Here is a 24,472-nt window from a genome sequence, read left to right as displayed (position 1 = left end):
ACCTTTTACAGCATGAAATCTCCTCTGCAGCGCTCGCTCTGTAATTGCCGAAATCTGGCTGTTGAGCAGACACATGGTCGTGCTGGTGGTGGTTGCCGAGAAATATACTTCAATTCAGTCCACCCCTTAGATTGCCATACAATAACAATTACCCTCCACACACCGTAATGTAGAAACCATGCATATGATTAGATTTAATTTCCAATTTATACATAACCCTCCCTCCTAGATGGACAACAACAGCGGACAGAAAAAAGTATGCTATTTTACAACCAACCCGTGATCAAATGATGGGTGCGGGACAGAAACCCCTGCTTCTAAGGAGAGAAAGCGAGAAAAAACACGAAAACCCCGGCCCCGAGAACAACAGTAACAACGGTGTACCCCAGGTATACGTAGATTATAAAAAGAAAAGGAAGACATGGCACGAAATAAAAAAAAAGAGGAGAGAGAGAGACAGAGAGAGGAAGTTCGTTTGTGGCGCTCGTAATATAGAACCCAAGCACCCGCTCTCATAAAGAGTGCTCTTGCAATCAAGAACACAAGCAAGTGACGATCGTTTTCACTCTTGCTTACTGCTTCTTGTCACCACCAGCACCGAACATGCCGGTCAGGGAGCCCTTCATCATGGCCATCTGTTCCTGACGAGCCTTCTCCTCCTCGGCGGCCATCTCGGCCAGCCACTTCTCGCCGTTTTCGCGGATCTCCTTCTCGATCATCTCGTAGTTCTTCTGGCCGCGCTCGCGGATCTGGTCCCAGAGCATCTTACCCTGGGCCAGGCCCTCCGCGGGGCTCTGCTCGCCGTCCAGAGTCCGGTTGGACTTCAGGCCCAGAGCCGAGGCGAAGCCGCCCAGACCGCTCCGGGGGCGGCGCTTCTGCTCCTCGGCGAGTTCCTGCTCGAAGCGCTCGCGCATGGCCTTCTCACGCTTGGCGAATTCGACGGGGATAGGCTGGCCCTCGAAGGACTTGAGAACGGGACGCACGTCCTCAACGCCCATACCGGCGAGGTATTCCAGGAAAGGGATCAAGGCGACCAGGGTCTTGTCCTTGGGGTCGCCGCGCCACTTGTCAAGGACGATGGCGTTCTCGGGCTGCAGGCGAGCGTGCTCCTCCTTGGTGTCAAGAAGGATGACCTTGGAGAGATCACGGTTCAGGTAAGACAGATCCTATGCAAGCCAAATTAGTGATGTGAATGGAAAACAGCCAGCTCTAGTCCATTGCGTCATACCTTGATGTATTCACCGTCCTTGTATCTGGTAGCCTCTCTGAACAGGGGCCAGCGGATGATGCGGTAGGGGTCGAGCTTACGGAGCACCTGGTCGGCCATCATGCTGGGCACGCTGGTGAACAGGACGAGCTCATAGTACTGGTTCAGATACCGGAGGAAGTAGTCGACACCGGGTCGCTTGGCCACACGCCAGCCATGTTCGCGGCTCCACTCGCTGTGCACCAGCAGGTCCTCCAGACTCAGCACCAGAGTGTAGGGCTGGCGCATGTTGGGGTCCTCGTCCGGCAGCAACTTGGGGAAGGCCGGGTCCTTGTAGTAGCTGGTGAGGTCACCGAGACGGGCCTTGGCGCGGTTATACCACAGTCCTAGTCCCCAGCCGGACGGAGTCTCGGGGTGAGCCTTCTCTTCCAACTCGTTCTCCCAGTTCCGGCCCAGGTAGGCCACTCCACCAGCACCGGCCAGCAAGAACAGCGCAGAGAACAGGTTGGCCATGCGGGCGCGCTTGCGGTCGAGGGAAGAAGTATAGTGGTCTTTGGATTTGTCGCCGCGACCCTCATCTTCGGCGTAGTCTTCGGCGCGGGAGGGATCCTCCGTAAGGTTCAGAGTGGTAGATGGGCGACCGGTCTGGCGAGCTTCCAACTCGGCCGCAAGGGTGGAGGGGATACCCTGGGTAAGGTCGGGGAGGGGCTGGCGAGGGAGTTCCTTTTCTTCGGGGGCGTGTGATTCAGGCTAGTACAGTCACACTGGTCAGCCGAATGGGCTTAGGTTTCAATAGGATGCGGCGCAACTCACGGAGGTCTGTTGAGAAAAGGCATTGCTCTGCGGGTCGGCCTTGGTATCAAATTCGGCCTGCTCTGCGGCATAATCTGCTTGCTTGTCTTCTTGCTTGGGAGCCGGAGCCTGAGAGGGCTGCTTGGACTGCGAGGCCTTGATGGAGTCGGGAAGGTTGTAGGAAGATTTCGGTTTGCTGTTCTTTGCATACCAGCGCGAGTGAGGGACTGTGACGGTCGAAGCACGGACAGTTGAAGCAAGGATATTAGGCCTCGTCAGAGGCAGTACGGCCCGGCTAAGCATTATGGATCGATGAAGGTAGTTTAAAAATGGACGGTGATAGACAGTTTACACATGCACTGCGAAGCACACAGCACACGGTCGGTAACAGAAAGACCAATGTGGGATGAGAAGAATGGCAGGATCAAGAATCGATGATGCACAGTGTCTGGTCAAGATTGGGAAAATCGGCAGAGGTCGGCGGCGGAGAAGACGGACGCTATAACTGACGAGTAACTCTCTCCTCTCCGTCACTGCAAAAAAGTTCAAAGCACGGACCTGCACTGCTCCGGGTGGCGACAGAGCCCTTCCATGCAGTTCATTTCCTCATATAAAATCCTCCGTCTACAGCCACTTCTTTCCTCTTCTTTTCTTTCTTTTTCTTCTTTAACCAAATGAAAGTTGCAACCCAGTCCACAAATTTGACCCTTCGTGCCAATTACATGCATGCCGGGTTGTATTAGCTGGGGAGACCAATGAAGTTCTGCTTCAATCCCACACCCAAGAGCCGCAGCAAAGGTCTCCTCTGCAGCTGCAGCCCCGTTAGTGGGATATAATCCTCTTGATTTTTGCCTCCTCGGCTAAGTAGTTGTTGTCAGCGATTCGATCCATTCGCATCCGCTTCCCATCCAGGGTCATGTCATCCTATGAATCCAGCCGTTGAATGTAGCGATGCGATGGATGACCGAAGCTTGCATTATCTCGGTTAAAAAAGATCTCATCTGCCTTTTTCTATTCTTCGTATCGTGCCGCATACGCATAAACTTTTTCCAGCCGCAAACCTTAGAGAAAACCAGACACGACCACATACATATATCATTTACAAGATGACCTCGTCCCTCTCCCGAGACCTGGAGAAACTGAACCTGGGCGGCGGTGCACCACCACCGCCGTCCAGCAAGGCCTCCAAGAACCTTCGCCCGCAGCGGAAGAAAGGCAAAGCGCCGATCGAGCCCTTCCGATTCTTCGACCTGCCCTCGGAGATCCGCCTGCGCGTGTACCACTACGTGCTCTTCACGCCGAAACGACGACGGACGCAGCGCGCGGCCGGCAGCGTGGGCGCCTCGTCGAAGAAGAACCCGCCGCTGGCGCCGGCGTCGCACCGGATCGCGCTCTTCCTGGCGTCGCGGCGCCTGCACGCCGAGGCGGCCGATTATTTCTACGCGACGCAGGTGTTCCGGCTCTTCCACCTGCAGGACTACTCGAAGATGCCGACGGTGCGGGCGATCGCGCCGCAGTACCGGCCCTCCATCGCCACCATCGAGCTGATCCTGGGCTCCAGCTGGACCGACCCCCCGACCGCGTGGCGCGTCACCCCGGCCCTGGGGCTGGAGGAGATGGTCCGCATCCGCACCCTGAAGGTCTTCCTCGAGGTCGACCCCTCGCACCCGGTCTTCGAGGGCTTCCGCATCTCCCGCGACTTCTACACCAACTTCTCCGGCAATATCCTGCACGAGGTCCTGGCCCGCCTGCCCAACCTCGAGTACGTCGAGTTCGACGGCTGGCCGTCTGTGCGGAAGAGCGGCGGCCTGATGAAACGCCTGCTGCACGAAGCGCGCGCGGCGCACAAGAAGATCGCCTGGGGCCCCGAGCGCGGGTGGACGGATTACGACGGCGAGGAGTTCGACGAGGACGCCTACGGGCTCAAGGCGCAGGAGGCCAAAGCGGAGGAGCACCGGGCACAGCAGCTCGTTCGCTTGAAGGCTATGATGCCTGCGGGCTTCATACCGGAGGCGCTGATGCCGGAGACGGCTACGGTCGTCGAATCATGACGAGAGACGATTTTATACATATACACACATGCATATATATTGTACGATATAAGCCGACTCGGACGAGGCGGATGGATGCTGTGGAATGTGCTCAACACATAGGGACATTCTTTGCTTCATAGATTAGATACATCTAGATTAGTTAGCGATTTCATGGTTTACGCCTGGTTTACGAATTGAAGTCATTCTGCAATGAGTTTCTTTCCCTGGCGTCCCCACGACTTCGATCGTCACTGTAACGTTAACATCATTCGTAGCTAGTAATTTCCAAAGCCCAGGACTTTATCGCCCGTCTCCGCACATGAAGCCTGTCCAGTAAGAAGGAGATCGCTTTTCACTCGTGGTATGCATTCAGACAGATATTATACGTTGTCAGAAGCTTTATACATGCTTAGAGCTCTTCGTCCACTTCCATACCAGCGCCATTCTGGGACTCGGTTCCATTGGATTGCCGTGCCACGGATGCCTCCTTATCGATCATCTGTCGGGAGACGGCGACGATGTTATCCTCGATCAACTGCTGACTGACGTCTTCGATGTCTGTGATACGGGGTTAATCCTAATCCAACAAGTCGGGAGTACAGTATATAGCTTACGCTTCTTCGGGTCGACCTTTCCAACATATCTCGTCTTGAGCTGGTCCTTACTCAACTCCGTCTCCTCCTTAACCCGCTTCTCATAGCCCTCAGCCAGGCTGACGAGCTGCTTCATGCGCTCGACGTTGTGCTCACCCTCGTCGTGGAAGTCCTTCATCTGCAGTGCCTCCGTCCAGACGTGCTTGTGCAAGTTCATCAGCATGTTCTCCTCCAGACCCGTCTTGCGGTAGTTGATCGCAATGCTATAGTAGTGTCTGTTGAGGCCGTGAATCAGGGCCTGAATGGAAGGCTTATTCAGGTGACCGAGGTTGGAGGTGGTCTGACGGGGCTCCTGGCCCATGACGACGGTCTGAGGTTGAATGAGACGGAAAGCATCGATGACGACCTTGCCCTTCACGGACTGGATGGGGTCAACGACAACGGCCACGGCACGGGGGGTAAGCTGCTCGAATGATTGTTGGGTGTTGATATCGACAGACGAAAGCCAACAGCCGAAACCAGGGTGGGAGTGGTACCAGCCAACGACGGTTTCGGGCCTATACACAACAGATTGTCAGTGAGGTTGAAGCCGGGAGCCGGTTCGAGCCTTGTCTTACCGTCCAGTTTGCCGCAGCATGTCCATCATTTTGGTCTGGAAGACAGGATCCACCGCCTCGACACTGACACCCGTACCGCTCTGGGGCATAGCAAAGACATCAACCACCCGGACCGTGTATTCATCAACGAATTCACCCAGCATGAGACCCATGACTTCCATGGGAACACCTGCCCGACCATGCCTTAACATCTTCAACAGAGCGAGCGACGAGATGTGAACGGTTTCGGAGTTATCGATGAGGTTGGGGGTATCCTAGATTAGATATATTTAGCCATCACTGTCAAAGTATCGCTGCAGCGGTGGTTGGCGATTCCGCAGCCTGGCGGAGGGCGGCATGATAGCCTTGGATAGAAACAGCAAGCAATCGGAGTTGAGGGACTTACGCCACCAGGAGCTCCTCCGCCCATGCCCATGCCCTGGGCAGCCTGCAGCATTCTATTGAGACGGTCCATGATTGATGAGGTGATGTGAGGTTGAGTAAGTTAGATGGCAAGACGACACCGGATGTCTTCCTGTGCGGAAGCTCCAACAGGACAGAGGAAACGGATGGATTGAACGGGGTTTGGAGCTGCAAAGAAGCGCGGAGTAAATCGCTTGAGATGACGGGGTCGTAATGAGATCTAAATGGTTCTAAGGAGGCAAGAGTGAGCAGCGGAGAGTTGACGGGAAGATGAGTGGTGAGCGGCGCAACTCAAGCGTGAAGCCATCGATCGAGCTTCCAAGAAGCCTGACGAAGGCGGTGGAGCAGCTCGGGGTTCCCGCCTTTGCGTCTCTCCTTCCCTTCCCTCTCTTGTCCCCGTTCCCCATCTTTAAGTTATCGTTCGCCCGCCTTATTGGGAATGCCTCTTTCTTGTTCCAATCCCGCGACCACAATCAATCTGCTAGGTTGATTGACGAGGGGATACCTTCTGTCACTCAGACTTGGCTTCTTGCCTTGGTCTGATTTCATTTCCTTCCTTTTTCATCTCATTCAGCTCCGTTGTGATCGGACCGAGAAAACACCGCGCAATCCATAGAACTCCCCAACTCATAAACTGCGTGAGGATTCGTCTCGTGTACCTACACGTTGACCTCCAACATGTCGACTTCCTTGCCTCCTTTGGACCCTATCACCAACGGGTCGGGGGACCGCGGTAAGAAGGTCGCCTACTTCTACGACTCAGACGTCGGAAACTATGCCTATGTGTCGGGTCACCCCATGAAGCCTCATCGCATAAGGATGACGCACAGTCTTGTCATGAACTATGGTCTCTACAAGAAGATGGAAATCTACGTGAGTCTAGCTGTTCATTGTCTGGTGGTTGGGGAGATGCTAACCGCAAGATCGCCACAGCGTGCGAAACCGGCCTCCAAGTACGAGATGACCCAGTTCCACACCGACGAATACATCGATTTCCTTTCCAAGGTGACTCCGGATAATATGGACTCCTTTGCCAAAGAACAGAGCAAATACAACGTCGGTGACGACTGCCCTGTCTTTGACGGGCTCTTTGAATTCTGCGGTATCAGCGCGGGAGGTAGTATGGAGGGTGCGGCACGGTTGAACAGGAACAAATGCGATATCGCGGTCAACTGGGCTGGTGGTCTTCACCACGCCAAGAAGAGCGAAGCTAGTGGCTTCTGTTACGTGAATGGTGAGCCAAAGAAAGAATCTTGGGCTTAATCTTGACGTTTACTGACTGGGTGGTAGATATTGTTCTTGGCATCCTGGAGCTGCTGCGTTTCAAGCAGCGAGTGCTGTATGTTGACATCGATGTTCATCATGGAGACGGTGTCGAGGAAGCGTTTTATACTACCGACCGCGTCATGACAGTCTCGTTCCACAAGTATGGTGAATATTTCCCGGGAACCGGTGAGCTCCGCGATATCGGCGTGGGCCAGGGCAAGCACTACGCTGTCAACTTCCCCCTTCGTGACGGTATCGACGATACTTCTTACAAGAGCATTTTCGAGCCTGTTATCAAGAGTGTGATGGAATGGTACCGGCCCGAAGCCGTGGTCCTGCAGTGCGGAGGTGACAGTCTCTCAGGTGATCGTCTGGGGTGCTTTAACCTGAGTATGCGCGGACACGCCAACTGCGTAAACTTTATCAAAAGCTTCAACCTGCCCACTCTGATCCTTGGCGGTGGTGGTTACACGATGCGTAACGTTGCTCGAACCTGGGCGTTTGAGACCGGTATCCTTGTGGGAGACAACTTGACCGCGGAGCTTCCCTATAACGACTACTACGAGGTAAGATCGACAAAGCGAATCTTGATTAACCTGACTAACAAGTGCAGTACTTTGCTCCCGACTACGAACTGGATGTGCGGCCCTCTAACATGGACAATGCCAACACGAAAGAATACCTCGACAAAATCCGGACGCAAGTTGTGGAGAATCTTAAGCGCACCGCCTTTGCGCCTTCCGTGCAAATGACTGATGTACCGCGGGAGTCTCTTGTGGACGGCATGGACGACGAAGCGGATGCGATTCTGGATGATTTGGACGAAGATGAGAACAAGGACAAGCGCTACACGAAGCGACGCTTTGACCAGTACATCGAAAAGCCCGGCGAGCTTAGTGACAGTGAAGATGAGGATGAAAATGCGGCCAATGGTGTGCACCGCAAGCCCCAGTCGATGAAGCGCAGAAACCAGGTTAACTATCGGAATCTGGACGTTGCTGATTCGGGCCTGGAGAGCGGCATGGCCACCCCTGTCGACGCTTCCTCAATCCCCGACGATGACTTGGACCTGACCGCCGATACGAAGATGACGGAAGCTCCAGAGCCATTGACTGAGGCGCAGGCTTCGCCCGCGGCCGCTGACATGCCCGCCAGAGCTGAGGCGGCATCGGGTGCAGATGCTATGGAACTGGCACATGATAGACTCGGGGATCAAGCTGCTCCCTCAGCGCCCATCTCTCGCCAACCATCCCCCAAACCCCAGGATGAAGATACGACAATGGAAGATGCGGAAGATGAGGCGCCTAGGCCGGAACAGACTGAGAGCGCACCCGCCGCCGCCAAAGCAGAGAACAAGGGCGAGGAGAAGAAGCCTAGCGTAGAGACCTCTGCCCCTGAGACCACCGCACCTGAGGGCTCATCAGCGCCTGCCAAGAGCCAGTCACCCTCGACAGAGACGACCCAGCAACCCGAGACCACCGAGGTCGAAAACGCCAAGTCAGCGGCTGCGTCAGCCGAAGCCAGCGAACCGAAGGATAAGAGCCCCGAGGCTCCAAAGGGCGACTCGACTGTTCCTAAGGCCGAGTCGGAGACGAGTGACAGAGCTAAGGAGGTCACGAAGGCAACGCAGTCTGACGAGCCCACGAAGAGTGAGGACTAAGGGGGCTCCTGTAATCTCGGGGGTTGCTGGCGCAAGGGACGGGCAGTAATGGTGTTTCTGGTTGCGATCTTCTGCATGGGAATTAATTCCGACATATATCTCTGGTCTGATTTTTGCTTCTGTTTTTTTTTTCAACTCTTTCTTAGATGTATGTACTAGGCGAATGCATGATGATATAGGATGTTCATGTGTATTGGAAGTAACATACAGGTTGCTCGACGAGAGCCACCTATGTTGCCTATATTGCCCTTGTAAAAGTGGTAGAGACGAACGACAGCCCATGCGAACATGCAGAAAATAAGTGTCACAGACTGGCATTGATGGAGTCAACCACTCCGTCACCACCTTGCCATGTAGAGGGACAATCATAATTTACCTGTTTACTTGTTTTCTAACTGAGCTTTTAGTCTGATCTGTCTCTATCTACATCCTTGCCCTAGCTATAGTTGCACTACCACGTGATCTTATGAACGGAGTCACATGACCTCTAGTCAGCCTAGCAGACTAGCCCTAGGGCAATTTCAGCCTTGACCAATCAGACGCGCTCCGCCAAGATTTCGCCCACTGAATTTGCGCGCCCACTAAGCGAGGATTCGACCGACCGCCCCGACCGCCCACACGCCCGCCGTGCGACCCCCCGACGCCCGCCCGCTGAGAGAACGAAGCTCGAGTTCGACCTTGTTGTCGTTGTGTCCATCGCCCAATTCTCCATCTCTCCCGACAACCCCCGTGTTTAGAGATACACAGCAGCCAAGATGTCTCAGAGACCGTGAGTTCCACCGTCCCCGTTTTTGTTTCTGGGGGGTGAAATGAGGTATTGGAGGAGGAGAAGGGAAAGGGGAGGGAGGAAATTGCATCGCAAGAGGTGGAACTCTGAATGATCTGGGATACGGGATTTGGGGTGGCCGACAAGTTTTTCATCGCACCGTTCTCCATCGACTACTGGGATGTTGGCGCTTGAAAGGCTTTTTATTCCTTGTTGGTGATCAAAGGAAGAAAAGAGGATCGAGCAGTCAGACCGGAAACAAAAGAGCTGGGATACGAATCGAAAAGCGCCTTTCACTCGAACTCTCCAACGACAGGTGGGGGTTTCGGTGCTCGACTTTCCCTCTTGCCTGTCTCGAAAGATAGAATGAGGGTTGTCGACGAGACTCTACAACGATGATTTTTTCGATGTCCTTTTTTTTTTTACGACGGTTTCCGGCATCGGACAGGTCAACGCTATAGGGAATGGATCTCGAGGATGCAATTTCTCTCCTAGGGGTTGAGGAACAGAAGATGCAAGCTGGGGGTTATTCGATATAACCACTACAACGACTACATCGACAACAACCAAAGCTGACCATGTCCCTCCTTCTCACAGGCGTCCCTCCGGCAACAAGCTCAAGATGACCCTGGGTCTTCCTTGGTACGTGTGCATCGAATGCTCCCATTCCCGATGAAAATCGATCCATCCAGCATTGTTCTACACACCACATGAACGACCCCCGTTACCGAATCCAAACAACTTCAAAATCGATCAAAAACACTAACAGTCGCAAAAACAGTGGCGCCGTGATGAACTGCTGCGACAACTCCGGTGCCCGCAACCTTTACATCATCTCCGTCAAGGGTATCGGTGCTCGCCTGAACCGTCTCCCCGCTGCCGGTGTCGGAGACATGGTCATGGCCACCGTCAAGAAGGGAAAGCCTGAGCTCCGTAAGAAGGTCATGCCCGCCGTCGTCGTCCGCCAGAGCAAGCCTTGGCGCCGCGCTGATGGTATCTACCTCTACTTCGAGGACAACGCTGGTGTTGTAAGTTTACCTCCTGGCTCGCGCCAAATCCGGCCGATAGACTAATTTTGTGTCTGCTAGATCGTCAACGCCAAGGGTGAGATGAAGGGCTCTGCCATCACCGGTCCCGTCGGTAAGGAGGCCGCTGAGCTTTGGCCTGTACGTTAACTCTCCGCCCCCCCAAAACAATGATCAATTGCTAACAGTTGACCTCCTTCGCAGCGTATCGCCTCCAACTCCGGTGTTGTCATGTAAAAAAAGCCTTGAATTATATGCGGGTGTGTGACAAGGCGGATTTGGGGAACGATACCAAAGCTCGGAATCATGGGTGGGGGTGCCAATTCAAATATTTGACCTCGAATAAAATGAAAATGAATTCATAAAAAAGTTATACTCTCTCTTGCTGTAGGCACTTGCGTTGTAGTGATGTAGTTCATTTTCCAAAGACCCGTAATTATTGACCACGTATAATGCGGCATGTGAATGCATACGTCTTTGAGGGTTGAATGTCTTCAATGGTATATCATGATCTATGCTTGCTATACCTGATATCTAAGATTTATATAGATGTGTGTGTGTGTATCCACCTGCTGTAGATACAGTTTTATGTCTTGACCTTCTGCGGCCGACTTTTCCCACCATCTGTCCGTTCCTGGGACTTCTTCGACCGTCGCACGACCGCCAGAAGGCGTAGTGCTGCTACGACCACCACGACGCCGACAGTCACCAGATCCGTCACATGCACCGCCCACCAGATATGCTGCACCCCGGCCGCGCACATCTGGATCTCATACTCCCACTCCTGCTTGTCCGTGTCAAACCACACGGACAGCAAGCCCGCGTACCCGCCATACGCACCCATCATGGAGCGCATGGTGACCTCGCGGATGGAGGGCGTGGAGGGAGGAGTAGTGGTGGCCTCCTGCACGGAGGAGTAGCGTTTGGCGTCCCATTTCCAGTCCCTTTGCTCGGAGTCAGCAGCTGCTGCAGTAGCATCCTCAGTTTCGCGTTTGCCCTTGTCCTCACTCTCCTCCGCACCCTCACCCTCACCCTCACCCTCACCCTCACCCTCATTTTTCGAGTCCGAGTCCAACTCCCCATCCAACTCCCCATCCAACTCCCCATCCCTTCTCACAAAATGCAAAACATCGCACCCCTCATGATCATGCCCCGTCAACACCAACCCCTTCCTTCCCCACCCGCCGCCTTCCACCTCCCCGACCTCCCCACTCATCCCAAACACCCCCTCCAACACCCCATTCCCACTCACCCACTCACTCAAATGATTCTGCTCGCGTAACCCCCCGGCGAACCACCGCTTCTCCTTACCATCCTCGGCGTTATCATCCTCCTCGAAGAACTTAAAATGCGGCGCGTCCACGCAGACGCCCGCCCGCTTGTGCAGCGGGAGGTGCGTCAGCAGCAACGTAAACGTGGAGCGGTCGGTGACCGGCGCGAGACGGTCGGTGATGAGGGCGTTGAGGTAGTCGTAGGAGGCGGACTGGATGTCCGGGCTGTAGGCGGGGGTGTCTAGGGTGAGCGAGTTGAGGTTGATGATGTGGATTTGTGGGGGGTTGGGGTGGAGGGCTGTATTTGGGTGGGAGGCTGAGGCTGAGGTAGAGGCAGAAACAGAGGAGGCCGTGTTGAGCCAGAATTTCACGTCCCAGTTGACGGTTCCGAAGGTCTCTTCGAACCGGGCGATGCGCGAGGCGCTGGCGTCCCCTGCGTATCCGATGTCGTGGTTGCCGACGACGTTGAGGATGCGGTTCGTCCAAGGGGAGGAGTGGGTGGTTGGGTTGAGGGCGAAGTCGGTGTTGTTATTCTGGATCTTGTTGTTGTTTTGGTCTGATTTGGTGGTGTCATCGCTGTCGGTGGGGGGAGCTGAGACTGAAGGAATGAAAGAGTCCCCCCGCACACCACCTTGGAACACTCGCTCCCAGTATCGGTGGCCTCGGCGCTGGAATTCCTCGTCGCTGACCCATTGGCTGCCGATGAGATCGCCGAGGACCGTGACGTGGGTGGGCTGGGTCCACCAGTGGAGGGTGCGGTAGATGTGGGCGAGGTAGTAGTCGTTACCCAAGAGGTCGAGACGTTTGCGCACTGCTTTGAGGGTGCGGGGGAGATCGGTGTGGAGGAGGGAGTGGAGGGCGGTGGTGATGGCTTGTTGCGTGGCGGGGAGGTTGATCTTGAACGGGGTCGATGGGGGTGCGCGGGTGTTGATGTCGGGGTTGGGAATGGGTTTGAAGTCTGTCTTAGAAGCGTGGCTGGAGGTCGAATCCGACGTAGACTCAGTATCAATGGCCGAGCTCGTGTTGAGAGGAAGAGCTGGAGAGGTCAGGGCAGCCCGTATCTGCCCCCAGTGGTGTCGCAGACGCGCTGGCAGCTCATCCTCTGCCTTAGGTAGCGAGCTGTCGCCCTCTATCTGAGGATCTGCGAGGACGAGAAGACGGAATGGCGCTGCTGGTGCGGGCTCAGCGTCTATGGGTATATGCTGTCGCGCAGTGGCCAGAAAGGCATCCGAGAAAGAGTGCGAGTGATGATGCGGCAGAGGAAAGGCGCAGCCGTGGACGACGGGATACAGATATAGATACAGGCTGCTCGTCACGGCCAGCGGAACGAGCAGCACCAAAAGACGGCGAAGAAGGGATTGGAGGAACATTAAATTTGAGTAAAGGAGTGTGGTTAAAAGACAGAAGCATCAGGGACAGGCATTATTATTGAGGGCGTGAGGTTGTTGGAAAGTTGGTCGATGCGGCGGGAAGTCGATGGGCCTGCGCGTCTCGGCCCGCCGATCCTCACGCTATCGCCGTTATCAGTTGACTTTTTCTGTCTGGTACTGTGGTAAACGGTGATAGATTGTAAGTTGGATTTGTTAGGCTGTAGTGGAAATCTAGGTCCAACTACCGTTGCATTAAACATGCTTCTAATAAAGGCAGCATCTGAACCAAGCTTCGTAGACAATGCAGAACTTCAAAAAGGAGAAGCAACACAATAACTCATTCAATCCACTATCTAATCAAGCTATCGACTCATCATAAGTCTTCGCGGACCATTCCAAGTCCGCCTAGAAAGAAATTCCAATGGGTATATCACATCAACGCCAAGCGAGCTCGCCGTCATCACTACAAGAAGATATTAAAAAGAATGTGTGGGGGGAAATGAAAGAATGGAAGAATATAAATCCCATGCTGCATCACTGCGAGCTTTGAATCGAATCAGGAAGTAGAGACGCAGGACCAGTGTCAACTTCTAAAGGTTTCGACAGTTTGAGACCATCCTCATTGCCGTCGCTGCTGGCAGGCTCGCCGTCCAAATCGAGCCCCTTGATCATCAAGCCTCGTTCCTCGGGTGTTTCAAATGATTCAGCTGCTGTCTCTGCGTCGGTGGTCTCCGAAGATGCTTTCAAAGACGCATCTTCTTTCTCCGTCGCCTCGGGCGCCGCACCCTCTGATGCTCCAGCTGCCGCTCCTACCATCAATGCCGGAGGCCGCTGGTTCATCAACTGCGCCTCCTTCAGGCTGATGGTACGCTGCTTATTCGTTGTCTCCACTGGCAATTCCATGTCCCGCTCTATAGTCGCCTTCATCAACGCAGCCATCCAGCGTCGACCTTCCTGCACATTGTCGACCTGGAAATAGTGAACTGCCGGCTTAGTGAACTGCACTGTACGGGACGAGCCCGACTTGGGCGGTACCAGCTTGAAGAAGAACGGGCCCTCGCTGCCGGACTTGCTAGCTCGTGGTGCCTCGATGCTTGGAATGGGATCGGACGATGAGGTGCCGTCGGCCAATTGAACCGAAGGGGCTGGGGCGGTTGGGGACCCGGTAGAACCGGTGATTGTGGCATGCAGCGCGACCATAGGGTCGTGATCGGCGCGTAGCACGCGATGCGCAGTGATGTCAATCAATCCTCGTTCCTCTGTATCTTGTTCCGAATAATAATACGACAACCGGCGACCCCGCAGCACGAAGAGCCGTGGCTTCCAGGTGGTAATCAGGTTCGGAGACTTCTTTTTCATCCAGCCAACGTAGTCACACCCTGCCATCTGCTCTTGCGGAGACTTCTTCTCTAACCCACGCATGTAGGCACTGGTATCTTTCTTTGACTTGGGGCCAGTCTTGACGGACGGGCGGGAGCGGGGCCACAGACCTCCCTCGGTTGCCTTACCGGAGCCGTCCGTACTCAACCGTTCAGAACTCTTCGTGGTCGAAGGGGTCGTGGAACCAGTCCGGGGCGGAGCAGGATCTCGATCCCGAACCGGGGACGGCGGCGCAGCGGTTGTATCGACGTTCTTGCTCACCACATCCGACATAGCTCGGAGGCCTACGGCGCGACGGAATTTCGGGCCACCAATCTTAGTTGATTGCTGAGACGAACGGGGTGCATCGCTCTCCGACTTCCCACCGAACAGCGGACCGAACAGACTGGATCCTCCAGAACGGTCCTCGATCGCGGAAACGGGAGCCGATTGTGGTGTTCGACGATCTACCAGACGGGTACTGAGACTCCGAAGTCGTCCCTTCGGCGCAGGAGTTGTGTAAGACTTGTTAGGCGGAGCAATGGGCTGCGTGGCCTTTTCTCGAATCGAGTCCATGCTATTGATACGTGAATGTCGCTTCGCAACCCGAAGGGGCTCCCCGGGGACCGGTGAAATGCGCGCATCAGCACTCCCGGCGGCGGATTGCCGTTTCTGCAATAGTCGTCGTTGTTTGCGGGTGTCCCCCTCGGGGCCAGAAAAATAGCCGCGATCAAGGTCATTGGGCGTTGCAGCTGCCGTGTCTGAGCCATTCGACTGGGTTGGATGGTGGAAACCCGTATGGACGAACCCCGTCTCTAATGCTGGAGAAGTGCCCGTCGACGTCCCGGCCGATGTGCCCGGCCGCGTGGGAAGGCGTTGCTGGGGTCCCGTCGATAACGACCAAGCGCGGTCAAAGGAGCCGCGCTGTGTGGGTCCTGGTGAGCCATCGACGACTCCCGAGTAACCAGTCGTTGCATCGATAGACGAGTGTCGACGCGAATGATTGATTTCTCGCACGGACGCAGCAGACGGGCGACGCGAGTGATCCATAAATGAAGAGCCTTGCGACGGGATCGGCGATCCACTGCTGGTACTGGGAACGGTGTTGCTGACCAGTCGAGGATGGGGCGTGTTCGACGTGCGCAGAGTCGGGATGCGCGGTAGCAAAGGCGCCGTCTGCCCAGTTCGACTGCGCGTGCGCTCTGGGGAGCCAGGAACCGCCGCCAGCGAGCTGCGCGGCTGAGTTGGTGACACTGCCGGCGATGGCTGCTTGTGGCCAACTTTGACCTGGTCTTGGAAGGTGCGAATCTTGTGCCAGGTTTTCAAACGACGGCCCATGACCCCAAAATCAAACTCTTTCATAAAAAGAAAGTCCTGGTTCATATCGAGTAAAACTTCGCCACTAATCTCTTGCTCCTCGAAGATGTCACAGTGCTTGTCCTCAATGCCTAGTTGGCGCAGCTGCCGGGCCGTGTAGGCAGGAGACCAGCGTCGAACCTGGGCCTCCTGTGGCTGCCGCTCTTCCTCCTCATCGGTTTCATGACCATTGATGTAGGAGCGGCGGTGGTCGAGATGACTGCTATACTCGCTGGCGGAGTCGTTCAAGACGGAAGGCTCTCGGTCGGCCACACTATGCCGTGGCGTACTGAGATCAGTAATGTGTTCATCGATTACGCTAAGTGTCTCATTCATGACAGGGCTATCTTGGCCATTGCGATGTTGCCCCTCCAGTGCCTGACGGATTTCAAGGGACATCTTGGCAGCCGGCAAGGGGGAGGAGGCGGAACGTTGCTGTGGCTGCTGCTGTTGCGGGGGCGACCGCGGCACCTCGGGGGCACGTAGGTCGGAGATGCTGGTATGGCGCGAGACTTGAGGGGTGGATTCGCCGCTTCTGAGGAGCGGTTCGGCGTCAGGAGGAGTGCCATCGGTGTCTGTTGATTGTTCGGTCGTCGCTTGCGCCGTGCTCTCGGCAGGAGGGCGAGTGCAGATCTTTGGAGCGGCAGTGGTGTATACTGGATAATTGACTGTTAGTGTTCGATTGCTCAATGGTAGGTAGACAGAATTGAACTCTTAAACAACCTACCTCCAGGGAACAGACCCGTCGAACCGGTGGTCAAGTCCTTGCCTAGATACCAGCCATCTCCAAAGCCCTCATCCAACTCAACCAATTCGATCTTCTCACCGCGTCGCAAGGTCAGCTCGTCGGGGCCGCGGGCATCGAAATCATCTGCGCAGGTGAGCAAGGCCATCGAAAGCAAGGTAACAGAAACTGAAATAAATAAGAATGGAATTACTCACGGACAACGAGCAGGAGATCCCCGGGTATAACACCGCGGGGAGGAGCGGCGAGTGCCATTGGGGGGGGGGGGGGGGTAAAGTGGGAGGCGTAATGGCCGACAGAAGGGTGCGGGGAGGAGAAAGTGAGACTCAAGTGCCGGGCATGGGGCCGCCGCCCAGATCAAAGATGGTCTAGAATGAACGGAGGGATTGCGAGTGCGGGAAGAGGAAGTAAATAGTGACGGAAAGACGGAGAGAGACACAGCAGAAGATAGGTTTAGGTCCGGTAGGTACTAGTCGGTTGACACAGGGAAGGAGAGTTAAATTGGACTGAAAGAACCAGTCAGACAGAGAGAGGAGTCGATGATGCAGGATGATGGCAGTAGTGGGCAAAATGATGTCGATCAATTGGTCCTTGCCCAGGGGATTGCAGCTAAACAGAGGGGGTGGGTTTGCCGGAAGGAAATTGATAGATAAAGTAAATAGTAGGTAAGTAGGTAGGTAAGGGTAAGAGAGTGAAGCTGAGGAACGCAAAGAAGAGAAGAAGAAGAAAAGAAGAAGAGAGAGAATGCCCAAGAGGAGGAAGCAAGCAGAAGAAGCAAGAGAAGCAGAAAGCGAACAGTTTGAATTGGCAAGCGTCAAGACGGACGAACCACGAATCGGAGCGGGGAACGAATTCTGTGCTGGTCGGGCAGAATTAAGATTAATCTGGTTATAATTAGTACTGGGTATAGGATGAGTATATCTAGATGGGATGATACTACGAGTATCATAAGTCCCAAGTGGATGATGTTCACTGATTAGGCATGGGGGTAAATAAATATCAATTAAACTGTTGTTGATCGAAGGTGTGGAGAGAAAGAAGGAAGAAGGAAGAAGGAAGAAGCTCATACCTCCGAGTAGGTTAAGTTATCTCTACTCTAAACTTAGGTATGTAAATACCGTTGGAAGTATATACTTGCTTGCTTCTTCCCCCTTCCCTTCCCTTTCCTTTCCTCAATAACTGCATTCATGCATTCATTCATTCATTCAACAATCCATATTCTCTTAATAACCACCACCACCACCATTACTTTTTAGCATCAACTAAGTCTCCTCCTAGTCGTACAACTGGCTCACCTCCAATTGACAGGTCAAGACACTGCCCGAAACAAAGCCCTGCATTCGGGTAATGATGGATCGCATTCAGCCCATTGTGATTTGTGATGTATCCAAACCCAGCCTGGTCGGGGAATGTTCGGCCTTTATCATCTTTGCCTTACTCTTCTTGTATACACACATTATTATCTACGGAGTATGGAGTAGCCTGGTCAAGCTTGAGCGAACTATTATTCACTATTCTACTTACTACTGCAGTAGTTAGTTAGTTACTTAGTGTGGCACAGTCTGTCATTTCATATTTCATCTCGGCTAGTTGTGAATTACTCAATATCATTTTTTTTTAATTCCTATTCAATTTGGTTTCATCTTCACTCTAAGACAGTTTCTAGAGGGAGAATTCACATGTGGTCTTTGGCCTTCTTTTGTTTGCTTGCTTGGGATCGAAGGTGGTTGAGTCTTTCCCCTCCTTTTCTCTCTCTCGAGTTTACTTTTTAACCTTCCTTTTTCACCTTGCAGTCCTGCTTCTCTATATCGAGTGGAGACAAAGAAAAGGAATCCAAATTGATGTATCCTCCGTACTATGTGATCAGAGTCATACAACAACATCCAGGACTGCCAACAAAACATGCAACATGTCATCCGCAAATCAACCCGTGTTACAGTCGAGCAACTCCACCGCCCACATATTTCTAGGCGGCGCCCGACCAACCTGGATGAATGCCTCTCCGCCTGTTGCTGTTCCTGTTCCTGTTGCTTCACCATCCTTAAATGTTTTCCGCACCCGTCCACATCCAAATCCACTTCCACATCCGCAGCCACGTCCACGTCCACGTCCCCTTGGCCTGTCGATCCCTCCTCCTTCCGCCAGATCTCTCCCTCCGCCGCCTTCTCAATCGCAACCACTCCTTCCAACCCCACCACCACCTCCTCCTGCTCTTCCCACGACAATTCCTCCCTTCGCTGCTGATTATCCCACGTCCTCACGCCAGCTTCAACCTTGGCCGGGTCCGCTTCGGAATGTGGTTGCAGCGCCTGTTCCCTCGTCGCGCCCTACGCCCTCCATTGCCCTGTCCATGACGCCCCGTATCACACCTGGGACACCCAGTGAATCTCCAAGGCGTTTTAGGTCCAGCACTCGCGCATCGACCGCAGCATCGACCGCGGCAAGTGAACAAGCCAGTACTACACATGTCGTGGACCTTTCTTCGAGCTATCCACCTCAACTCAATGGGGATCCCTCGTACTTTCCCGCCAGCTTAAAGAAGCTGGATGATTTCGCCTCAAACCCTGTACGAAATGCCTCCGTATCCGTGACATTGGAAAACGCCCGTCTGCGTCTGCTCCACGATGCCCTATCATGTCGGGATTTCATTTATCTAGTGATTCATCAATTATACAGTCTAGGTTCCTATGCTCTTGCCGAACTGGCGCAGCTGCAGCGTTTCTCCGAAGACCAGTTCGCTGGGTTGAAGATACTAGGGCAGCTGCTGGCCGACAATGCACGTCTGTCGCCGCAGTTTCTTCTATGGGCCTCATGTTTTCCTGAGCCAATTGCCGATATGGTGCGCCTGCCGTGGTGGACGGCTGCTCTTTCCCAGGCCATGACTGCCTTGGCCATGCTTGGCCACCGCTGGAATGCATTTGAGGCGCGTATTCTTGAGCGAGGCCTACCACCTCTGATTGAGGAGCTGATTCAAAACTTCGCGTTGCGCTCTCATGTGCTGCATCATACCATTTTTTTGGCCTTGACGCGCCGTATCCCCGGCCCGAACAAGCGGGAAGAACGTCTATCCGAGATTTTTCGGCACGACGCTGCCCTGACAGAGGTCCGTCTGGCTGAGGCCAGGAGAAAATCTGTTCCACTTTCGCGCGCCCGCAAGGAGACCGATGCAATCCTAACGCTGTATCACGTCAATATGGGCTACCCTCCCCCCCACACACCGGCGTCCGTCTTTGCCCCTCAACCTGTGATTGCCTCAGCTTCCCCGCAGGCAGGTCGACCCATTCACTCGGCTCGCACGCCGGGAGTGTTATTACTGCCCACCCCACCTCTCGCCGACCATTCCCCACAATCCACACAGGCCTCCCCTGTTCCCGCTGCGCCGGCCCCGGTCTTGCATACTAATACACCTAGCCTGAAACCCACCACGGCTCACATGTCTGTCACTATTCCTTCTCCGAGCTTTGCTCCTGCTTCCACGGAGTCGCCGGTTCAAGGTCCAGGTCGTCCTCGTCGCCCGCCTCTACAGGCTGAAGCTGCTCAGCAAGCTATACTCACGATGCGTCGGACCTCGCGACCGGGGGCGCTTCCTCCAACACCAACACCAACTAAGCCTTCCAAGTCACCGTTGCTCCTCCCTGCGTCTGCAACGATAATGCCAGCCAACGCTCCGCCCTTACATCCTCTGCGTGATGCATTACATCAGGTCCATCTTCGAGAATCGGTGCACCAGCTAGTCAGAAGGGACTCTACAGGCCAATCTCAAGAGACAAAGCTGTTCCAGTATCTTGATTCGTTCGCACTCACGCCGACACCACTGGGTCGCTTCGAATGCCAGTTTCACTGGTCCTTCACCCTATCACAAGAGGCTGCGGACCGCCTTCCAGCTCCCTCGCAAATGAGTTCTGGCGAAGTTTCCCATCCTGTCCGTGTATTAATGGACGGTCAGCAGCTCTATCGGATGCGTTGTATATCTGTTTCGCCCGACACAAAACTCCCGATCGACGAATCTACTTGGAGTCGGGCCGAGTGCGCCTGGCCCAGCGTGATCTATATCTTCGTCAATGACACTGAACTTTTTGTACGTCGGAAATACCATCATCAGAAGGATGTACCTCTAGACATAACTCCTCATTTGCGAGTGGGTGAGAACAAAATCTCGTTGCACTTCATTCGCGATGCTGCCGAGCAGAAGGACAAACTTTACGCCGCCGCCGTGGAGATCGCTCAGATCGCCGCTCTCGAGCCTGTCATGGCTCTTGCACAGACTCTCGATGCGGATGACTCCTTACGCCAAATTCACCAGCGTCTTGAGCAGTCCTCCTCTAATGATAATGAAGACGATGACCTCCATGTGGTTAGTACCGACCTTGTTATCAATCTTGTCGACCCCTTTACTGCTCGCGTGTTCAAGCAACCCGTCCGTGGACAGCTTTGTCTTCACTCCGAGTGTTTCGACCACGAGACATTCATACAAACCCGGGCCGCCGTCTCCGGGCCGCGTGCCTTGCCCAACGACTGGCGCTGCCCGATCTGTCAGCGTGACGCTCGTCCACAGATGTTGGTACGCGATGAGTTTATGGTTGACGTGCACAACGAATTAGTGCGCACGAATCAACTCGACGACGCCCGCGCCATCCGGGTAACCCTCGATGGCTCCTGGACTGTGGTCACTGAAGCAGACCTTCCAGCCTTTAAACGCTCCTCCACCGGCCTGGACAGTCCTATCCCGAAAAGACCAAAGATGGCCCCACCTGAGACAAAGTTCCAGCCCATTCGGACAGCAAGCGCGAGCCCGGAAGTGATTGACCTTGATTAAGATTCTGGCGCATCGTTTGGGCTGCCGAGGTGATTCACTTGGTGGAAGAACTCAGTACGGCATCCATCTGAAGCTAATCTATGATTACGCCAGGTGGTGCCCAGATCTGGAAAGATACTGCTTTTCGTTCTTTCCTTCTTCCTTTCTTTTTCTGTTTCCCGTTTACTTCTCCCTCTCCTTACCCCCCAGCGTTCAAGCATAAAGAGCTCTTTCTTCACGATACCCCCAATACTTTTTACTCTATGTCTGTTTTGTATTTCTCGATGGGAATGGAGTTGGGATGCCGATTCCGTGAATATAGCGCTTTCTCTTTGGGCAGGTACAGACACAAATTTTAGCAAAAAGTCAGTTTCAACTGTTTTGGAATTCGTACCTTTTTGATAGATAGCATGCAACACACCCTGGCCATGCACCGTTTCACACCTGGATTCACAACTAGTGACCTAGGGGGTGAACTTAGGAACGTTATGCGAATTTTCTGCTTCCCCCCCAAAAAGCTATACTCCACATGATGAGTTAAGTTGGTACATTTGGTGCGATTAGAATGTGTATCCGAGTACAGTGTGAATACATAAAGTAACATATCATTATATTTCTTGGACCAGGCGGAATATGTATCCCCGTAAGGGTGTCCCAGTATGACGAAATGAAGTCGGCATCCACTTGAACAGCTGGTGGAATGAACGCTATTCATCATATCAAGTAGGGATTACGGCTGAGATCCGATTTTCGTCTCTCGATTTGTACAGTACTACCTACTATGCATTAGGTATTCTTCCACCCGCGCACTGCACTGAATGATAACGACCAGTTCTACTTCCACTGAATCCAACCCGCCGAAAAAAAACCAAGCCACGGCACACACGAATATTTAAAAGTGGTTAGGAAGTCCAACACGAAGAATGCATCAGGTATATATCATGTCATTACCAATAGAATTAAAACTTTGTGTGCCCCGTTTCCTGGAGCTCCAAATACCACCGCCCCCATCCTAGAACCGACCGTTTGTTTGTATCTTTCCCGCATCCACCCGGATATCCATCCCTCTTTTGACTTTTCGGGTCACTCTTGTTAAGTCCCCATCCTTATTATAAGCTATAAGATAAAGAAATGGTCTCGTCGGTAGATGTTAGGTGTGGTCTACTACTCCGTACTACTTCCTCACTCTCCTTGCATGACTGACGAGATTTTCAATCACGCCTTCAAACGCCTCTTTCTCGCTTACTAGCCCGTCCAGCCGTTTCAGCCAGTATTCCAGCACCGAACTCGCCCGCAGCGTTACCCATTCCAGTTCCTGGACGTGGCCCTTGAGTTCCCCGTCCGTCAGGCCGCCGAGCGCCGCGTCTGTGGTGGCGCAGAGGCGGCGGACGGCCGAGAGATCGAGCTCTGGTGGTGGGGAGGCTTCCCGTCTCCGACGGGCGGCGGTGCTGCGGGGCGTGCCGCCGGGGCTGCCGGCTGTACTTTGGATGCTGTTGCGGTTGGCGTTGGCGGCGAGGCTCTGGGAGCGGGAGTGGGAGCTTGCGTGGGTTGGGGTGGCGGTGCCGGGATTTCGGGAGGCGGTATTAGGCGTGGCGGTTGAGGAGGTGTTGGCGGAGATGGTGAGGGAGGGGAGGACGAGTTTCTTCTGTTTCGAGGCGGGGAGGATCTCGTCGAGGTCGACGGGGACACCGAGTGAGACGAGGAAGAGACGGCGTATGCGGGATTTTACCCAGTTCTGAGGCTGAAGAGGTGGGGGAGCAACGAGTTGGGACCAGAGGGAGAGGGAGCGTTCGGTGCTGAAGATGGCGGTGGCGTTGGGGATGGGTTCGGGTTTGGAAGATGGTAATGGCGATGTCGTGGAGGGGAAGAGTTGATCGAGAGGGTCGTCCAGCGCCGCGTAGAGGTCGGGAATTGTTCGGTAGGTGGTTAGATCGAGGAGGGTTGGCTGGAGGGAGTCGTTAGCAAGGAGGCTCCGGACGAAAAGATCTTTCCACATACAACAGAGGGCGGCGTGGGGGGTTGCGAGACTTCGACATCCACGGGGACCGCTGCGCTTGGCTCCTGGAAGCCGTCGTCAAAGTCCCCAAAGTCCGCGTCGTCGAAGTCTCCCATGTCGTCTTGCCCTTCGGTGAAATCATCGAAGTCGTCTGCACCACCCCCAGGCGTTTCTTCTTCCCCAAACTCTTCGCCCGTCACTGTTGATCTCCGGCGGGTGTGACTTCGATGGCTTGCAGGCGAGTCTGCATTGGTCAATCGTCCCTGAAATTTTATGCTGGTGGTTAACAGAAACCCGACTTACCTGGGGGCGCCGCGGTGACCGTTTCCGTTTGATCCGGCTGCGGGTCACTGGGTTTTGCCCGATGAGCATGTGGTTGTGATTCTTCGTTGTCATCTGATGATACTTGTGGCGATTGTTCTTCGTCGTTTGTAGGCGAGTTGACTTGAGACAGCAGCGTCTCGGGGACGGGTGTATCAGTAAGAATGGAAACGGATTCGGGGATGGGCGCAGCATCCGACTCTGATGCTTTCACGACAACGTCTGGTACCGCATCCGCTCTCCTTAGTTCGTAGGCCGGGGTACCAGGTATATCCCCGTGGCTCGGTTGATCCAGATCCACCTTTTCGACCACCGTCCGGGGAATCGGAGAACTGGGCGTCATCGGTCGTTGCTGCTGCCCGGATGTCGAAGTGCTCCTACTGCGGGATCCATCAGGGACGACCTCAACTTGATCCGGAACAGCGTCTTGAGTTCGAATGTCATATGCCGCCGTGCCGGGGATTTCGCCATGTGCTGGATTCTCATCGACTCGTTCCACCCGTGTTAAGGGGATAGGGGATGCGCGCCCGGCGGAGGAGGAGGGGCGAGAAGGTGGGAGTTGAGGACCCTCGCTGGCATCAGAGAAATGCTCATCGTCGCTGTTGGCGGCTATCATGTCATATGAATTGTTAGGAGCTCCCGCGACCAGGGGCCAGTCCGAATTGCGAGGGTGGTGGGCTTCAAAAGAGGCTTACCGGAGTCCTGAGCACCGGAGTCTTCCAACTCCACGGTCTTCCTTGGAGGCTCCAAGTATGGACTGGATGGACGGGAAATCCGGTCCGACATTTGAGGAAGGGAGCTTTCAGGTATGATTCCAACTCCAACGATAGAGCATGTATTTCTAGATGCTGTCGTCCGTGTTGTAAGAGATTAGGAGGCAAAGAGGACTTGGGGGGGG

At 54.3% G+C, this 24,472-nt stretch overlaps 9 protein-coding genes across 9 annotated transcripts; 4 read left to right on the top strand and 5 right to left on the bottom strand.

The window, feature by feature from the left end:
• Positions 1-216: 216 nt before the first annotated feature.
• BO82DRAFT_305650 (protein translocase subunit TIM50) lies at positions 217-2,491 on the bottom strand. The gene is made up of 3 exons (XM_025632227.1): positions 2,021-2,491; positions 1,229-1,957; positions 217-1,166 (listed from the first exon to the last, which is right to left on the bottom strand). Exons 1-3 carry the CDS (start codon positions 2,300-2,302, stop codon positions 573-575), a joined length of 1,605 nt encoding a protein of 534 aa, XP_025494292.1. The 5' UTR covers positions 2,303-2,491; the 3' UTR covers positions 217-572.
• A 269-nt stretch (positions 2,492-2,760) lies between these two features.
• Positions 2,761-4,260, top strand: BO82DRAFT_352475 (uncharacterized protein). The gene has a single exon (XM_025634696.1). The coding sequence runs from the start codon at positions 3,106-3,108 to the stop codon at positions 4,048-4,050; it is 945 nt and encodes a 314-aa protein (XP_025494291.1). The 5' UTR covers positions 2,761-3,105; the 3' UTR covers positions 4,051-4,260.
• BO82DRAFT_352474 (proteasome regulatory particle lid subunit RPN11) lies at positions 4,182-5,924 on the bottom strand. Its single transcript, XM_025634695.1, has 4 exons — positions 5,628-5,924; positions 5,243-5,496; positions 4,647-5,182; positions 4,182-4,590 (listed from the first exon to the last, which is right to left on the bottom strand). The coding sequence occupies exons 1-4, from the start codon at positions 5,694-5,696 to the stop codon at positions 4,442-4,444; spliced, it is 1,008 nt and encodes a 335-aa protein (XP_025494290.1). The 5' UTR covers positions 5,697-5,924; the 3' UTR covers positions 4,182-4,441.
• Positions 5,925-6,046: 122 nt separating this feature from the next.
• Positions 6,047-8,750, top strand: rpdA (histone deacetylase RPD3). The gene is made up of 4 exons (XM_025633117.1): positions 6,047-6,517; positions 6,578-6,878; positions 6,935-7,476; positions 7,524-8,750. Exons 1-4 carry the CDS (start codon positions 6,323-6,325, stop codon positions 8,568-8,570), a joined length of 2,085 nt encoding a protein of 694 aa, XP_025494289.1. The 5' UTR covers positions 6,047-6,322; the 3' UTR covers positions 8,571-8,750.
• Positions 8,751-9,939: 1,189 nt separating this feature from the next.
• Positions 9,940-10,633, top strand: BO82DRAFT_352470 (60S ribosomal protein uL14). The gene is made up of 4 exons (XM_025634694.1): positions 9,940-9,978; positions 10,118-10,364; positions 10,425-10,502; positions 10,566-10,633. Exons 1-4 carry the CDS (start codon positions 9,959-9,961, stop codon positions 10,596-10,598), a joined length of 378 nt encoding a protein of 125 aa, XP_025494288.1. The 5' UTR covers positions 9,940-9,958; the 3' UTR covers positions 10,599-10,633.
• A 244-nt stretch (positions 10,634-10,877) lies between these two features.
• On the bottom strand, positions 10,878-13,061 carry BO82DRAFT_381946 (uncharacterized protein). The gene is made up of 3 exons (XM_025637893.1): positions 12,261-13,061; positions 11,479-12,188; positions 10,878-11,412 (listed from the first exon to the last, which is right to left on the bottom strand). The coding sequence occupies exons 1-3, from the start codon at positions 13,000-13,002 to the stop codon at positions 10,948-10,950; spliced, it is 1,917 nt and encodes a 638-aa protein (XP_025494287.1). The 5' UTR covers positions 13,003-13,061; the 3' UTR covers positions 10,878-10,947.
• Positions 13,062-13,275: 214 nt separating this feature from the next.
• BO82DRAFT_390525 (putative polarized growth protein (Boi2)) lies at positions 13,276-16,717 on the bottom strand (the record flags this gene model as incomplete). Its single annotated transcript, XM_025638521.1, has 3 exons — positions 13,276-16,373; positions 16,445-16,588; positions 16,660-16,717. The coding sequence occupies 3 exons, from the start codon at positions 16,715-16,717 to the stop codon at positions 13,537-13,539; spliced, it is 3,039 nt and encodes a 1,012-aa protein (XP_025494286.1). The 3' UTR covers positions 13,276-13,536.
• Positions 16,718-20,018: 3,301 nt separating this feature from the next.
• On the top strand, positions 20,019-21,278 carry BO82DRAFT_278117 (MIZ zinc finger domain protein; the record flags this gene model as incomplete). The annotated part of the gene is made up of 1 exon (XM_025631214.1): positions 20,019-21,278. One exon carries the CDS (start codon positions 20,019-20,021, stop codon positions 21,276-21,278), a length of 1,260 nt encoding a protein of 419 aa, XP_025494285.1.
• Positions 21,279-22,431: 1,153 nt separating this feature from the next.
• On the bottom strand, positions 22,432-24,360 carry BO82DRAFT_278078 (DUF5102 domain-containing protein; the record flags this gene model as incomplete). Its single annotated transcript, XM_025631212.1, has 4 exons — positions 22,432-23,202; positions 23,256-23,497; positions 23,542-24,183; positions 24,270-24,360. 4 exons carry the CDS (start codon positions 24,358-24,360, stop codon positions 22,432-22,434), a joined length of 1,746 nt encoding a protein of 581 aa, XP_025494284.1.
• Positions 24,361-24,472: the final 112 nt, after the last annotated feature.

This window comes from Aspergillus uvarum (genome assembly GCF_003184745.1).
Source record: "Aspergillus uvarum CBS 121591 unplaced genomic scaffold BO82scaffold_13, whole genome shotgun sequence".
Classification (NCBI taxonomy): Eukaryota; Fungi; Ascomycota; class Eurotiomycetes; order Eurotiales; family Aspergillaceae; genus Aspergillus; species Aspergillus uvarum.
The sequence above is the reverse complement of the archived record's forward strand: the minus strand, read 5'-3'. Positions and strand labels throughout refer to the sequence as shown.

Coding starts and splice junctions, on each gene's coding strand:
- BO82DRAFT_305650 (XM_025632227.1), bottom strand. CDS start 2,302: ATGCTTAGCCGGGCCGTACTGCCTCTGACGAGGCCTAATATCCTTGCT. Junction 1,958..2,020: donor CCTTTTCTCAACAGACCTCC/GTGAGTTGCGCC, acceptor TGACTGTACTAG/CCTGAATCACACGCCCCCGA. Junction 1,167..1,228: donor AGGACGGTGAATACATCAAG/GTATGACGCAAT, acceptor TGGCTTGCATAG/GATCTGTCTTACCTGAACCG.
- BO82DRAFT_352475 (XM_025634696.1), top strand. CDS start 3,106: ATGACCTCGTCCCTCTCCCGAGACCTGGAGAAACTGAACCTGGGCGGC.
- BO82DRAFT_352474 (XM_025634695.1), bottom strand. CDS start 5,696: ATGGACCGTCTCAATAGAATGCTGCAGGCTGCCCAGGGCATGGGCATG. Junction 5,183..5,242: donor ATGCTGCGGCAAACTGGACG/GTAAGACAAGGC, acceptor TGTTGTGTATAG/GCCCGAAACCGTCGTTGGCT. Junction 4,591..4,646: donor AAAGGTCGACCCGAAGAAGC/GTAAGCTATATA, acceptor CCCGTATCACAG/ACATCGAAGACGTCAGTCAG.
- rpdA (XM_025633117.1), top strand. CDS start 6,323: ATGTCGACTTCCTTGCCTCCTTTGGACCCTATCACCAACGGGTCGGGG. Junction 6,879..6,934: donor TGGCTTCTGTTACGTGAATG/GTGAGCCAAAGA, acceptor ACTGGGTGGTAG/ATATTGTTCTTGGCATCCTG. Junction 7,477..7,523: donor CCTATAACGACTACTACGAG/GTAAGATCGACA, acceptor TAACAAGTGCAG/TACTTTGCTCCCGACTACGA.
- BO82DRAFT_352470 (XM_025634694.1), top strand. CDS start 9,959: ATGACCCTGGGTCTTCCTTG. Junction 9,979..10,117: donor ATGACCCTGGGTCTTCCTTG/GTACGTGTGCAT, acceptor TCGCAAAAACAG/TGGCGCCGTGATGAACTGCT. Junction 10,365..10,424: donor TCGAGGACAACGCTGGTGTT/GTAAGTTTACCT, acceptor TGTGTCTGCTAG/ATCGTCAACGCCAAGGGTGA.
- BO82DRAFT_381946 (XM_025637893.1), bottom strand. CDS start 13,002: ATGTTCCTCCAATCCCTTCTTCGCCGTCTTTTGGTGCTGCTCGTTCCG. Junction 12,189..12,260: donor GGAGCGAGTGTTCCAAGGTG/GTGTGCGGGGGG, acceptor CCACCAAATCAG/ACCAAAACAACAACAAGATC. Junction 11,413..11,478: donor GGTGCGATGTTTTGCATTTT/GTGAGAAGGGAT, acceptor TCGAAAAATGAG/GGTGAGGGTGAGGGTGAGGG.